Here is a 16,359-nt window from a genome sequence, read left to right as displayed (position 1 = left end):
AACATTTACAGGTGTGCAAGATAACATCTGAATAGTCACTGTAGCATTTGTTTGTAAAGGAAATATTGGAAATAATGTGAACGTCCATCTGCTTAAGAAAAAAAAAAGTAAAGATGCTCTGTTTACCCAAGTGGCATGATTCATGAAATATTTCTTAGCTGAAAAAGCCATATGCAGAACGGTACATATACGAGGTAATCATCAGGCCTGTTCACCAGCGCGTCTGGCTCTCTGACTCCTGAGTGGTGGTAAGTTTGCACTCCCCTGCCCTCTCTAAGCTGCCAGGTCCACGTGACATGCTTCGGTCAGTGACCGGGAGCAGAAATGATATGTGTCGCCTCTGGGAGGAAGGCTTTAGGGGCCAGTGAGCAATTTGTCACCTTCCCCGCCCCTGACATTGCAAGCATGAAGCCTCAGATGGCAGAGGCTCTGTCATCTTTTTTTTGCAGCTCCGGGTGAGGACAAGGTGAAATAACCTACGACGGCCGTCGAACATGAGTGAGAAGGAAGCCACTTAGACGTCTGGATTGTTTGTTACTGCAACATGTCCTACTTGATCATGGCTGATACAGGATACTGTTCCACTTTTTGTATGAAAAAAAGAAAAAGGCAGAGAAAGTAAATATATCTTGTTCTTTTCTTGTGTACTGATATGCACAGAAAACTAATGACCGTGGTCACCTGAGGAGAAGCAGAGTAAGGTAGGGACTGGAAGGATCGGAGAAAGGGGTAGGAGAGGTGCTCTTTACTGTATCTCTTTTTGTGTTTTGTTCTGGAGCCATACGAATGCACTACTTATTTAAGTACTTTATCTTTTTTAAAGTTTTGTTTACTTACTTATTTATTTATTTATTTATTTATTTATTTATTTATTTATTTATCTATTTATTTGAGACAGAGAGTGAGAGAGAGAGCCGGAGCAGGGGGGCAGAGGGAGAGGGAGAGGAAGAAGCAGCCTCCCCACTGAGCAGGGAGCCTGATGCAGGTGAGCCAAAAGCAGATGCTTAACTGACCGAGCCACCCAGGTGCCCCTTATTCAAACACTTTAATTAAACAAGAAATAGTAGCATAAGTACATTAGTTAGAAATATGGAAGTAAACATATGAAACAGCAAAAGAGCTGAAAGTGGTTATTTCTAGGAAGTAGAATCTGGGCAGGAAGATGATTGCTTTCCACTTAGCATCATTTAGTAGTTTTAAAACTATGACTACGTATTTTAAAACTATGACTATGTATTACTTTGATTTTTTTAAAATAAGAGAAAAAAACCACGGAGAGTGACCGTGTTAAGCATCTTATGAAGTGATATTATGAGGGCTAAGCTTTAGTCACCTCAGTCTTGCATTGGGAAGTGATATATGACTGGAAATTTAAAAATTGTTCCAAAGTGCCAATCCTTACAAATTGAACCACATCTTTTATACTTGTAGGTCGCTTATGGAAAACTCCAGCCAATCTTGAATACTATTTGGCATAAAATGTAACACAAAGATTGATATCTGATTTCATAGTCTAGAAAAGAGGAAATCTAGAAAAGACGAGAGGTATTTTTGCTTTTGCCAAAAAAAGCAACTTCTGCCTCTGAACACTTCTCACCCACCACTAACACCTACCCAGTTGTCTGAGTCAGAAACCTGGAAGTCCCCTTAACTCTTCCCTCTCCCTGACCCTGCATTTCTTTAAATGCCAGGTCTGTAGGTCCTACTTTACCTGGACCACTTTTCTCCATCTCTGCTGCCTGCATCTAATAGCTTGTGTGTTCACTGTTCTTGTTTCCAGTTTTGCCCCTTCAAGGACATTCTCTTTGCTACAATCAGAGTGATATTTTATTTTAAAGATTTATTTATTCATTTTAGAAAGAGAGTAGGGGTGGCAGGGCGAGGGGCAGAGGGAGAGAAAGAATCTCAAGCAGACTCCCCACTGTGTGCAGAGCCGGATGTGGGGCTTGATCTCACTGAGATCATGACTTGAGCCAAAATCAAGAACTGGATGGTGAACAGACTGAGCCACCCAGAAGCCCCCGGAGTGATCTTTTAAAAGACAAATACAACCACATCACTTAGCCTAAGTGCTTCAATATTCTCCCATTGCATCCAAAATAAAATCCAAACCCCTGTAACAGAACCTTCCATTACCTAGCCCCTGTCCACCTGTTGGCGTCATCTGTCTTTACCTGTTGGTATGTCCTCTGTTTACTGAATTTTCAGATCCTCAAAGGAACCAACGACTGTTTTTCTTTTGCCTTCAAGCCTATATGTATGCTGTTTACTCTGCCTCAAACGTTCCCCTATTTAATTTGTACTCAATCTTCCTTCTTCCAGAAAGTCTTACCTGGCACCCTGGGCCCAGGTTGGCATGGCTCCCGTCTCTTCCCAGAGTTCCCTGTCTCTTACCAGACCTGATGGTTTGGACTCCACAGAAGATACTTGTTTCTTTATCTGACCTCCCTTCTAGACTGTAAACTTTGTTTCTTTTATTTGACATTGTATCCTCAGCTCTGGCACATGGGAGGAGGAAATATCTGTTGAATAAGCAAATGAACAAGACTCAAATCTAGAAACAAGTGCAGGTTGATATTTGATTTTCAATCGAATAGAAATGGAATAAATATCTGCTTTTCTCTGGTAAGGTATAATACTAAATCTTGGTAAATTCATCTTTTTTTTTTTTTTTAAGATTTTATTTATTTGACAGAGAGAGCCAGCGAGAGAGGGAACACAAGCAGGGTGAGTGGGAGAGGAAAGAAGCAGGCTCCCAGCAGAGAAGCCTGATGCAGGGCTTGATCCCAGAACACCGGGATCACGCCCTGAGCTAAAGGCAGACGCCTAACGACTGAGCCACCCAGGCACCCCCTTGGTAAATTCATCTTTAAAACTCCCGAGTTCTCCAAGTGATCCAAGCTAGCTGCTACCCCAGATATAATCAATAATAATACTCAGTGCTTGGCTAAGAACTGGCTCCTAGACTATAGCTAGGTTATAGCGGTGTGATTTTTAAAAGAAACAGCAGATCCTTACACTCTCCCAATTTAAGGGACTCATGAAAAGATGCAGTTGGTAGACGAAACCTGGTGCCCAGATCCCTCGGTTAATTAAATAAACCTTGATAGGAACAGATTACAATTGACACCTGCCACTGCTCGGTGTCTGCGGCTCTATTTGGTTCCTGCAAGCAGCCAAATCTGCCTTTCATCCATCACATCTCTATTCCCCAGGTAAGTGAGATAAAAGCCCATATAAGTTTCCAGAATGAGGCATTGTTTCTCTCAGCCAAAAATCTGTAATTTCTCATTAGACTTTCAATAGCAACATTGAAGATGGGCATTTTCATTTGAAGCCAGTTGTACCAAGAACAAATGTCACTGCTGGGGATTGTACATCGTGTAATTAGGAAGCAAAATGGTGACATACGTACTGGGAGGACAGAGCAGATAAAACGTTTCTCCGGACGCGGCCCAAGCAGAAGTCTGCCCTGAAATTAGAGGAATGAATTTAACCAATACCTGTGAAAAAGTTTTCAGCATCACAAAGTAATGAGAAAAACAGAGACTTGAGAGTTTTCTAAAAAGCTAAATGTATTCTTTCCATTTTTCATTTTAGGTTTTCATTACATACGTCCAATTGTTTGAATTTGACAGACGTTTTTAATATGAGCTAATGTTAAGTAGAAAAGCAAGTAACAGGACAATGTATAGAATATTAAAAGGTGGGAAAGAAAAATACGTTTGTCTATTTGTGGAAGATTCTTGGAAGGATACACAAGTCATGGTAACAAGGGTTTTCTCAAGGGAGGGAGCTGGGGCGCTGCTGAAAAAGGCAGGGAGAGAATTTCACTACATACTCTTCCAATCCTTCTGGATTTTGAACCATGTGAATTCATTAATTTTTCAAAAAATATATAGATTAAGTTAAAATAATAGGAATAAGGTCATTAAAACAATGAAATGAAGTGGGAATAGTACACGACAATAGTTTATGGGCTTATTTGGAAAAAATTTAAAATTAGCAATTCTCTGTCAGACTTCAAAAGAAGTAAAAATTTTTTAATCCATGAAATCCCAAAGTCTGGGGGCTATTTCTAAATTTTTTTTTCAACAAGCCTATCTTAAATGAATGATGTCTCATTCCAGCTAAAGAAGACACATGTGTCAGTTTGACCCATCACTGGGGATGTTGACTCTGGTCACTGGGTTAAGGTATCGTCAGTCAGTTACTCTGCCGTAAGGTTATTGTTTTATCCTTTGTACATAATTTGTGTGGAGACTTTGAGGCTAATATCCTGTCCCTCATCAAACTTTCACCCCTATTTTTAGCATTCCCTGATGATTGTGTAGGACTGTCATTCCTTCTCTATATATTAGTTGGCATTCTACTGCAAACAAGAGCTTTTCTTTCTGCCTTATTTATTTGTTTGCTTATTTCTTTAGGCTATCCTAGATACACGAATTTTTATTTTATTTTATTCAAAGCGTTTAAGTCTATTACTGTTATTATTTATTTTGATGCTTGTGTTGACCCAGATTTGGTTAGTGGAAAATCCTTTTTTTTTTTTTTTCTTAAACTGTGGACAATTTAACCTGGCCTGACTGCATTTTATGATTGAAATTCTCTCCTCTCACATTTGTTTACTATATTATATAGTTTTCTGTTCCTCAAAAACACAGGCTGTTTAGTGCCTCAGGGCCTTTGCACTGGCTATTCCTTCTTTCTGCAATGCTTTTCTATCCATCTTCCCATGACTGGCTCCTTTGATTCATTCATGGTCCCCTCCTCAGAGAGTCTCATCTAAGTTAAGGCTAATTCCTTTCTCACTTTCTTACTCTCCCTCTCATTCTCTGTTCTCTATTTTTAACCTCTCCCGCTCCACTGTCTCCTAGGAGTATACAACATGTTCTAGCCTCTTCCACATAAATTGTTCTAGCCTTTACACATAAAACAAAACTAAACTAAACAAAAACAGAACTCCCAAACCTTAAGATTTCTTCCCATTTCTCTTTAGTTTTGCCTTTCTCCTCCCATGTGTCCCTATCCCTTATCTTGTTGTCAGCCGAACTTCTAGAAAACATTGTCTACGTACACTCAAGCTCCACTTCTTTGCCTTCCATTTATACTTCCACCACTGCAAGCTGGGTTTATACTTTGTGCAAAAACTGAAGTTAAACTAGTCTCACCAGGGTCACCAATGACCAGGGTGGTGGCTAGGCCATAAAATACTTTTGTGTGACCTGGAAAAAGGTGCCCCTCCTTCAAGGCACTTGCTTCCATCTGTCAGAAAATAGTCATGTTAAGCATACCCATCTGCAGAGTTCACAGTACATCATTCCCACTGACATTATGCAGTACACTACCTGCACGACCATACTCAAGGGCTCTGTCAGCAGCCTCCTTTCTCCAGCTTTATCTCACTTGACCACTCTCAAACCCACCTCCCTCCCCACGACCATCCCTCCTCTCAAAATGCTATCTTCCTTTGGCAACTGCAATACCATACTTGACCTTCTTGCTGCTCCTTTCTTATCTTCTCAGGCTCCCCTTCTTTGGACCTTCTCTTGACTATTAAGTACATTTCAGAGTCCTGTCCTGGTTTGTCTTCCTTTGTTCCTTGACCCATCTGAGTGATCTCAGTTACTTTCATTCAACAAACATTTACTGAGTGTCCACTCTGTACCTGGCATTGGTCTAGGCACTGACCACTAGACTTTCCACATACGTGCTGATGAACTGTAAACACGTCTATCTCAGACCAACATATCCAATGCTTCCCTGAAATCTGAACTTGAATACCAAATGGATTCCTCAAACTTAACTTTTTGTTTTAAAGACTTTATTTTTAACTAATCTCTACACCCAGTGTGGGGCTTGAACTCACAACCCTAAGATCAAGAGTTGCACACTACAATGATTGAGCCAGCCAGGCACCCCTCCTTAAACTTAACTTCCCCAGAGCTCATCATCTTTCTCTCCAGATCTATTCCTCTTTTCCCGTTTCAGCAAATTACATTCATTCATTTGCCCAAGACTGAAAGCTCGAGTCATCCTAGATGCCTTCCACTCTCCACTCAAGAAAGTAGTAAGTCTCATTTTTCTGTTTCCTAGGTATGTCTTGGCTTGGCCCACTTCTCCCCATCACTGTCACCATCACACTGGTCTCCATCCTCGTCTAACCCACTGTTGCTTTTCATATAGAATACCATAGCGGGCTCTTCCCTGGCTTCTGCCTCCTGGCTCTCCTCCTGTGAATTAATTCATCTGGAGGACTCTTCCTATGACACAGGCTGGTGATTCATTCTTCCCCCATCCACAGTGAATTCCTTTTAGTTTCTGCACATGTCCCTCTCTCTCTAGTCTCTGAATTCTTGCCTATGCTGTTTCCTCTGCCCAGAGGAGCTCACTCATGCACTCCTGTCTCCTCACCTTGCTGACACCACCTTTTCCTTCCGGCTTCCATAGAGATCTTCCTTTATCTGGGAAGCCTTCCCAGAGACTCAAAATCTGGGACAGGTTTTTGTTTTGTTTTGTTTTCTGGGCTGCCATAGTAAACCAGTAGCATTTATCACACCATTGGTTACTTATCTGTTAATTGGCCTCTATCTCCTTCCAAATTTAAGTATCTAAGAGGGAAGGGACCCAAGGGCGCCTGGGTGGCTCAGTCTTAAGCGTCTGCCTTCTGCTTAGGTCATGATCTCAGGGTCCTGGGATTGAGCCCTAAACCAGGCTCCCTGCTCAGTGGAGAGTCTGCTTCTCCCTCTGCCCCTCCTCCCTGCTCATGCTCACTCTGTCTCTCTCTCTCAAATAAATAAAATCTTTTACAAAAATAAAATAAAGAGGGAAGGGACCCTGCCTTTCTTGTCAGTATTGAAACCCTGGGACCCAGCACAGTGACTGACACATAGCAGGTGCTCAGTAAATATACGCTGAATGAATGCATAATCGGATGAGTATGCGATATGGAATCCAAAAAGCCTGGCCCTGACTCCCCATGGGAAGTTTAGAAAGTCTTTTTTGAGTCTGTACCTCAATTTCCTCACTTGTAATGTGAAAATACACAGTTGGCCCTTGAACAAGGCAGGTGTTATGAGTGTTGACCACCCCCATAATTAAAAATCCTTATACAACTTTTGACTCCCCCCAAACTTAACTACTAATAGCCTACTATTGACTGGAAGGCTTCCTGATAGCATAAACAGTCAATTAACACATATTTTGTATTAAATATGTATTATACACTGTATTCGGACAACAAAGTAAAAGAAAATGTTATAAGGAAACCGTAAGGAAGAGAAAATACATTTATAGTACTGTACTGTATTTATTGAAAAAAATTCATGGGTTTGTATAGAGCAGGTCCACTTATACATGGATTTTTAAAATAAATATACATACAATACTGTAAATGGTATTTTCTCTTACGATTTTAATAACGTTTTTTAATCTGGCTTATCTTAATTATAAGAATTCATTATATATCCCTTCCCCTAGAATTTGGGCTCTGTGATTTCTTGGCCAAAAGATCATGACAGAAGAATGCTATGATAATTTGGGGGGTTCAGATCTTAAGAAACCAGCAACTTCCCTTTTGTTTCTCTTGCGATGCTTGCTGGTGGAACCCAGATACTTTGCCATGGGTCAGGCAGCTTCCCGTTGCTTCTGGAGAGGCCCACACGGAGAAGACTTGGGCCTGCAAGACTGCAGCCCACAGCTGAGGCTGAGCTCCCAGGCAGCAGTCATCACTAACTAGCCAGCCCTGTGAACGAGCCACCTTGGAAGTGGATCCTCCAGCCCTGTTTGAACATCCATCCCCATGCCGTAGAGACCCTTCCTCCCCGAGCCTGGCCTAAGCTGCAGATTCTGGGGCTAAATAACTGAATGTGGTTGTTTTAAGATCTAAGTTCGGGGGCAGTTTGCTGTGCAACGGGTGATAACCAGAACAGATTTTGCTACCCACAAGGGGAATGTTGCTGCTACATAGGGTGCGGCATTGGCTTTGGGACCTGGCAGCCGTCGGAAGTCAGAAAGGCCTCCAGGAGGATAGGAGGTCGGTGGGGAGGGCTTAACAGAGCTGGGAAAAATGTTCTCTGGAGCTAAAGGAAAGGAGAGTCTAGTTACATAGGGAAGTTTGGCAATACTGACGCCATTGCCTCCTGTAATGCAGAAAATAGAAAGTATACTTCCTGAACTCAGCGACCTAGCTAAGGAGTTTTCTGGGCTGAGTGTCCAAAGTGCTGCCTGCTTTCTTCTGGCTGCACAGCCAGTCTTTATCATGATACACGTGTAAACCAGTCATGTTGTCAGAGACATGGTGCCCATGCACCAAATCATATACACCCTCTGGCTTCTCCAGGTCCTCGAAGGGTTGGCCCTGGCACAATGAGAGTGGCTAACTCCAGCCTTCCAGGCTGCTCCCCCCTCTTGGGGAAGTGACACACAGAAGGCCAACAATGTCAGCACTGCCATCTTAGATGACCAGATACGGGTCAGAAGACCAGCTCCCTCAAAATCAGCTTTCCTCACTCTTCCGTACTGTCACTTCTCCTCGCTCCCATGATTTTCATTACATATATATATTAAAACATGTTTATAATAAATGCAAAAGTTACAAAGAATAACCAACCCTTCCCTCCACCATAAACACAGTCCTGCATTTTGTTTACCTTTCCATTGTTCTCCGTCGCAGTTTTATTACACGTGTGTGTATCCCTACCTACTGATATATTTAATTTTGCTTATTTCTGTAGTAACAGAAATGGAATCGAGGTGCATGCCATCTCTTCTGAGTTGCTTTATTCTCTCAATATTGTGTTCATGGGTTTCACCTACTTAGTTTTTGTCTTAATCTTTGTAACCAATCCATAAAATAATCGGTAACTTACTATGTTCTGGCACAATGTGGTGTGCATATCGGGTGATCAATAAACACCGTGTGATGATGCTTTGTCGGGTATGTCCACAGAATGGCCAGAAGCTCATTATCGTGCAGGTGTCCTTGCCACACTGGAAGAACAGGAGTTTCCAGACGAGGTAGAAAACTTTCAGGCAAAAGTGAAAACTGGATCACTTGATATAAATCTTTGCAATGCCTGGATACTCCCCCAGTCCATAAATTCATTATTTAATTTGACAACCTCATTTTCTAAGAAAAAAACTTTCTGTGTGCCTGGGTGGCTCAGTCAGTTAAGCCTCTGCCTGCAGCTCAGGTCATGATCCCAGGGTCCTGGAATCAAGTCCCATGGCAGGCTTCATGCTCAGCGGGGAGTTTGTTTCTCCCTCTCCCCCTCACCCCACTCTCTTGCTCTTTCACTCTTTCTCTCAAATAAATAAAATCTTTTAAAAAAATTTCTAGCAAGAAAAAACTAATAAAGCTTGAAAAGTCCGTCTTTCACATTATCCCTGCCTAGAAGTTTTCCCATTACTGCAAAGAAGTGAGAGCAAACTATCAGTGAAGGAATGGAGAAAATCCGTCTCATCCACTACTTTAAGTACTTAGCATAAGTAGTATCGAGAAATCTTTCCTACAATGTAAAGATGAAAACAAAAATAATTGTTAATCCTCTGGACATCGGACTAACAGGCTTAGTATTTTTCTACGGATCAGAGCATTTGTTTCTTCAGCCAGTCGCCACTCAGTGGTTTGGCTTTTTGGTGCTCATCTTTACCGCCTTTGGCAATCACCTCTCGAACTTTAAAAAATTGTGATGTTTGTGTCCCGGGAAATTCTAATAATCCAGGATGGTGCCGAGGCCTGGGGATTTTTAAAAGCTCCAGAGACTCTTCTATGCAGCAGAGTTTGAGAGCCACTGTCCTAAGCCACTTTGTCCTCTTCCCACGTGTCTAGCACGGTGCCTGGTGGAAAGTGACACTCAGAATGAATACATAATGTTCTACTTGTCAGGAAGGAGAAGCATAGTCTCTAGTGTCCGAACCACAAACTCTCCAGGTGCCCTGGGCAAAGACAACGAGGAGGCGCGTCCTGCCAAGCAAGTGGGGGAGGGAGATGCCGCCGGCGTCCAGGTCTCTCTCTCGACTAACTAGAAAGTGTCCACCCTGAAGCTCAGGTACCGTCCAGCCACGTCCAGAAGGCCTCAGAAAACACAAGTTCAACTAAGAAGTTCAAGGGGTGCCAGACTGTTTCCTGTTTCCACAAACGAGGCAGACGCTGAAAAGGCAGGTGTGGGTACTTTGAGCTCAGGCCCAAGCCGAGTCGACTCTAAAGCCAACCTGGAATCTTCTGCTCCAAACTGCAGTGTGGCCGCTCTTCCCGCGTGGGGAGAACGGCGCGAGTGGGGGATGGGCACCACGACGAGCCGGGGTAGGCCTGTTCTGCGGGGTCAGCGGTGCTGCCCCGGACGCTGCGAGAGAGCAGCTGCGCAACCACCCGCGGGTGCACGTGGCCCGGCTGCAGCCGCTGTCCAGGGGCGCGCGGCGGCTGGGGCAGCGGGGCCGCGGACTACAAGTCCCGGCATGCCTCGGGCAGCGGCGGGTAGGCGCCGGAGCCCGGCCCGGAGGCCAGCCCGGCTCAGGCGTGCGCAGTGTTTCTCGGGAGTGGCGGGGCGGGTCCTCCCAGGCTGTCAGCTGTGGCCCGGGGCGCCCGGGCGGCGGTATTTGCGGCCATTGGCGGAGAGACGGGAGGGGCGGGGCCCCCGCGAGCCGCTGTGGGCAAAGCCGTGCGCGCGGAGGCAGGCAGGCGGCCGGCTTGGGGAGGCACGGGTCGGGCTGCTGCGTTCCATCCTGGCCATGGCAGCGGCGCCCCTGAAAGTGTGCATCGTGGGCTCGGGGAACTGGTGAGCGGCGGCGGGCAGGCGGTGCGGGCTCCGCCTCCAGGAAGCCCCTCTCCCGGGCGGGCTAGGGCCGCGCGTCCCCGCCGCAGCGTGGGCACCGGGCACCGCGCGCAGGGAGGCGGGGCGGGCGGCCTCGCGGCCGGGCTGGGCACCGCGCACCCGGGGAGGCCGCGCCGAGACACTGGCCCGGGAGGCCTTGGGCCCGCGTGCCCGCGGAGGGCAGCAAGGCGAGAGGGTACTGCGCGTCCGCGGGCACCTGTCTGCGCTCTCGTCACCGCGCGGCGGACGCACGGAGGCCACCTGCTCGCCACGCCCGGGTGTTTTGCGCACCATTCTAAGAGCGTTCTCCAGTCTCCTGGGCGGGTCGCGTGGGTCGAGGAATCGGTGGAGACGCGAGCGTTTTTGCTGTAGTTTCGGTATTGAGGAAACCGAAGCAGAGAGGGGCTTAAGGGCTCTTGCCACCAGGTCGTGGACGGGACCGGCGCTGTCCTTCCAAGTGCGGGTCTCACCCACCGCTTCTGATACGTCCAGTATCTTAGGAAGGTTATGTAGATAAGAAAAGCCAAGTTCAACAGGCCCGGCTCCCGGAGTAGTCCAGCGGCCTTGGGGATTCTCTGGAGGGGTATTTGCGAAGCTTTGCATCTCCTTTAGGCTTTATATGACTTTTAACATTTATACAAGCACTTTGTGACAGGCGCTCTCCTAAGCACTTTGTAAATGTCGGCTCTTTTAGTTGCCTTTATCAAACTTCGCTACTCTGGTGTGTTGGGTGAGTGTAGAGGAAAGTGAGGCCAGGTTGGGTGGGAAGAAGCAAAATATAATAACAGCCTCTGATATTTTCAATCATTTTTCCATTGCGCACTTTTTTTTTCGCACACCCGAGGGACGGGTATAGAATAATTCAGAGTTGTGTCCTTTCAGTGCTTGTGCTTCTCTGTGGCCGGACACTCATCACAGTTAAGGCTTCTAGGAGAGCTGCAGCATTAGGAGTGGTCCTAATTACTGGTCTTACTTTGTCTTTCTCTTTGACCTGGCCCAGAAAGTTCTTGGAGGAAATCTTATCTGGTTCTCCACTTTTCCATCCCAATAAGGCTGCTGGCCTCTCCCTGTGCCACACCCCCACCCCCTTCAGGCAAGGTAATGATTTATTTCATTATCTGTTACCACTCCTTCCTATCCAGCTCTTGAGAACAGGCATCTACCCTCGTGCCTGGCATATGCTAAATAAAAATTAAATGAATGTTGGAAAACTAATTTTTAAAAAATGTAATTATATTTGATTAGGTAACATATTCACGTTCAAAAACCGGAAGGTACCAAAAACCCCACACAAAAACAGTGAAATACCTGACACTCACACTTGTCTCCCAGGATATTTCCTGGAGGAAAACCAGTAATGAATCAGTCTCTTCTGGCCTTTCTGAAGGAATTCCTTCAGATGCCAGCGAATGCTTACATATATTCCTTTCCCTCTCTGCCCTGCAGATACCAGGATATTATGCACTTTTCTGTAAACTTTTTTTGGCCAGCAACAGAATGTTCTATACAACATTTAGTGGAGTTGGTACCTCTCCGCTGCAAAGCTTCATTTCGACTTCCAGGTTGACTTTGCCAGTTTTGATCCCAAGGTCACCTGAATGAGATTACAGCAGCCCCGTTGGCCAGGGGACTGGAAAAGTACTCCTTTAGCACATGTTCTTTTAACATTAGTTTCCTCTTCTGTAAGAGGACACAGAGCCACAGATGACAGAGCCTTTTCCTAATTTGCAAGATGCAGAAGGAGCACGGCTTTGCCACGCTGGATTTGGGCCTGGAGCAGGAGTAGTGAAGTAAACCTCCTGCCCCCTCCAGTGGGATTTGGCTGCCTTCCCATGGCTTCACTCTGATGTACTTGACTGTTTTCCTGGCCCACTCCAGCCCAAGGAAATGGAGTAGAATTTGGCTAGTGACCTTAGAGTGCAGCAATTGAGAAATGTGCCATCCTGATGGTTTGGGCTGGCTGCCCAGCTCCATTAATTATGGGATCAGACAGGAACATTGTTGTTCACACTCGAGTCCTAGAGAGAGGATCACGACCTCCCCAGAGAGATTTCAGAAATCTGGGAACTGAAAACGGCATGGAGAGTCTTCCTAGGGCCCGTGGGGTGTTCAGCTCTGGTCAGCAGGCATTTCCAGCAATGCAGGCACAATGGTACAGAATCCTTGCCTATAAAGAATTTACCTTCAGGGCTGAGATCAATTGTAAGATAAATTCAGAAGAAATGGAAAGTGGAATGTAGTATCTGTCACAAGGTTAGTTAGATGTTACATTTTAAATAGTGTTGCGTAAAGTGTGGTCCAAAGACCACCCGCAACAGAATGACCACTGAGGCTACACTTGCTGACTCATAATCCCTGAGGGTGCAACAGATTTTTCCTTATGGGACTTTGGCCTTCTGCTAATTTTGAAATATTATCTGGAGATGGACCTGCCCTTCCAGATTTGGTCCTTAATTCAAGAATGTGAAGTTGCTTAAGCAATGTTTAAACTTAGGACTTTGAAGTGGCTGAACGTGGCTGTGTAAATAAAGGTGTTGTGACATCTAAACCCATAACTAAAAGGTGGCTATCATGCTCGCATTTGAGTGCCCTGTCCCATGAAAATGATCATTAATTGCAATACAGATAACAAATCTAGCTGACTTGGCCAGGAGCTTCAGCTTGGAATGACACGGGGGTAAAGTCAAGGGGTTGTATATTGTGCCTTTGTCCTGTCCTTTGGCACCTCCTTTTCTGTAGACAGGTCAGAGGGAGGAGGCCCAAGTGGCCCTCATGCATCCGGCTGAGCCCTGCGATGGTGCCCAATAGCTGGGATGCAGGGAGGTGCTTCCTTTTTTTTTTTTTTTTAAAGATTTTATTTATTTATTCGACAGAGATAGAGACAGCCAGCGAGAGAGGGAACACAAGCAGGGGGAGTGGGAGAGGAAGAAGCAGGCTCATAGCGGAGGAGCCTGATGTGGGGCTTGATCCCAGAACGCCGGGATCACGCCCTGAGCCGAAACTGAGCCACCCAGGCGCCCCAGGGTGGTCCTGACCTGCCTGGCTTTTCATGACCCTGGGAACTCAGAAAAACAACAAAAAGAAAAAACAAACATAAATTTTCCTAAGTTCCTCCAAAGGTGAAACAAAGTTTCTTCATCAGAACTTTGGGAAAATGACCCAGACACAGGGCAAGATCCGGTTCTAGCGTTGAAACCTCAGGGCTGTATTTACAGCCAAACCTCTAGTAGGGAGCATATGTCCGAGCCCCCAAGCCCCTTTGGAGGCAGAGTAATGCAGGAGGGGCTGGGGATTCCTACTCCTTGGGTTTCAATCCTGGTCCACTATTTGGCAGCCATAAGGCCTTGAGCGAACTGCTTCTTCAAGAATCATTGGTTATGATATTGATACCTACTGTCTAGGATTTTGGTGAGGATGAAATGACAGGATGGGGAGAGCACAAAGTGACCGGCACTCTATTACAGACATCAGCTCCTGCTATTGTTTATGTGATCAACCTCGACCAGCACCATCATTAAGTCACCAAATGGATCCAGTTGGAATCTGACCAAGAAGCAGAGGCAGAGAAGGGAGAGAAGGTGAAAGACAAAGAGTGGAACTGATTTGCAGCTGGAGGAGTTGGGGCAGTTGTTTCTCTCTTGCCCTCATTTTCACCATCACCCCATAGCTGGACTGAGGGCAGGGACAGCTTTGGCCTACTTGCACTGATGACCGGAGCTGGATGTGGGTGACTCTTTTTGGTCTGCTGGAACCATCTGAATGCAGTGCTGTGGCCCTTAGCCCTGCTCTGTCACCCTTTTGTCTATGCTGCTCCAGTTTTTCCAGTGGTTCTTGCTGCATGCCCACATGGAGTGTCAGAAGCGGTCTGAGCCGCTGAAAATGAGCTCCCCTGAGGTCAGAAATAATCCCTTCCCTGTCCATAGGGGCCACTGACATTACCTCTGCTTTGGGAGCCAGAGGGATAGTTGAATGGTAGGATGGGTGGGAGCTGAACTGGGAAAAGATCAGAGTTCCCTTGTGAACCAGAGTGAGTGAGAGTTTGTACAACTAAAACCCAGAAAAAGCCCTGATACTTAACTGCCTGTTTCCATCACCTCTGCCCCCTGGTTTGTATAGAAGTCCTCCAGCTTAACGATGGTTCGACTTACACTTTTCGACTTCATGATGGTGCAGAAGTGATATGTATTCAGTAGAAACCGTAGTCCGAATTGTGAATCTGGATCTTCTCCCGGGCTGGGGCTGTGCAGTGGGTCCTCCGTCATGATGCCGGGCAGCGGCTGCAGCACCCGGTCAGCCACCAATCACAAGGGCGAACTGGTGGTACATGGACATCCCGTTCTTTTTGTCACTTTCAGGGCAGCGTTCAGTCAGTTACCTGAGCTAGTCAACACGTCATTGTGAAATAGGCTTTGTGTCCAGTGATTTCACCCAACTGTAGGCTTACGTAAGTGTTCTGGGCACGTTGCAGTTCAGCTAAGCTAAGCTATGGTGTTCGGGAGGTGAGGGGTACTAAATGCATTTTAGGATATTTCAAACTTACGGATGGGTCTCTTGGAACCTAACCCCATTGTAAGCTGAAGAAGATCTGTATACAAACCATGGCTGCTCTTGTAGGGGTGAGTGAGGAGCTCCCAGTTCTCCTCCCTGAGCCTTTCACCACTGTCATTATCATTCTCTTCCACGTCCTCCCTCCCCAGGAGGTCGTTTTCCCTCGTGTCAGGTGTGTGCATTACTTCATTTAAGCCTCATAACAAGCCTGTGTAGTACTGTTGTTCTCCCGATTTTAGATGACAAAATGGAAATGCAGAGAAAACTTTTCGAGGTCAGTGGTTAATAAGGTGAAGTTGAAGCCCAGATCCTTGTACATCTAACAGCCTTGTTTCTATATAAATTGTTGTCATTTTCATTGAAAAGCATACTTTTCCCTGAGGACAAACCTCATCATCACAGAAATATTGAATATCTGATATCTTACCCTCCCAACAAAAGTCTAGTATAACCGTATTCCACTTAAGAAAAATCAAATTGAGGGGCGCCTGGCTGGCTCAGTTGGTGGAGCACGCGACTCTTGATCTTGGGGTTGTGAGTTCGAGCCCTGTGTTGGGTGTAGACATTGCTTAAAAACCTTGAAAGAGAGAGGGAGGAAGGGAGGGAGGGAGGAAAGAAAAGAAAAAAAGAAAAGAAAAAAGAAAGAAAGAAAAGGAAGAAAGAGAGGTCAAATTGAAATGTGGCCTTGAAAATTGTCATTGTCACCCTCTAGAACCGGCCTCCCTCCTCTTGTACCCATGGCAGATAATCATAATGCCCTATTTTGAAGGCAGCTGATCTTCCTAAAATTAATCTAGCAGAATAATTATTAGAAAAACCTTATATCTGAGTGAAAAATCTGTCACTCTAACTTCCATCCCTTAATCTCCGAGCACTGCCTGGGGGAGCCCACTCTGTTCTAAGACATCCCATTGGATAAGTCTTACGTCTGCTCCGTCCGTCTTCCCTGCGGCAAGCCGGGTAGTATCTCCAGGTCTGTCAGTGGTTGCTGGTGGGG

The 16,359-nt window shown here is 45.6% G+C and overlaps 1 protein-coding gene and 1 long non-coding RNA gene across 3 annotated transcripts in view; one reads left to right on the top strand and one right to left on the bottom strand.

Moving 5' to 3' along the window:
- Positions 1–910: 910 nt before the first annotated feature.
- Positions 911–10,482, bottom strand: LOC123778640 (uncharacterized). The gene is made up of 3 exons (XR_006775972.2): positions 8,871–10,482; positions 3,416–3,472; positions 911–2,522 (listed from the first exon to the last, which is right to left on the bottom strand). It is a non-coding gene; the product is annotated as an uncharacterized LOC123778640 (long non-coding RNA).
- A 137-nt stretch (positions 10,483–10,619) lies between these two features.
- Positions 10,620–16,359, top strand: part of GPD1L (glycerol-3-phosphate dehydrogenase 1 like) — a 59,968-nt gene continuing 54,228 nt past the window's right edge. For both annotated transcript variants that reach the window (XM_045776108.2, XM_087870135.1), the window contains exon 1: positions 10,620–10,778. In XM_045776108.2, coding sequence (XP_045632064.1) covers positions 10,732–10,778 — 47 coding nt within the window. In that variant the 5' untranslated portion in view covers positions 10,620–10,731. The remainder of the gene's footprint in view (positions 10,779–16,359) is intronic.

The sequence above is a fragment of the Ursus americanus genome, chromosome 20, assembly GCF_024610735.1.
Source record: "Ursus americanus isolate L20-20 chromosome 20, mUrsAme1.1.p, whole genome shotgun sequence".
NCBI lineage: Eukaryota > Metazoa > Chordata > Mammalia > Carnivora > Ursidae > Ursus > Ursus americanus.
This window is presented reverse-complemented; position numbering and strand designations above follow the sequence as displayed.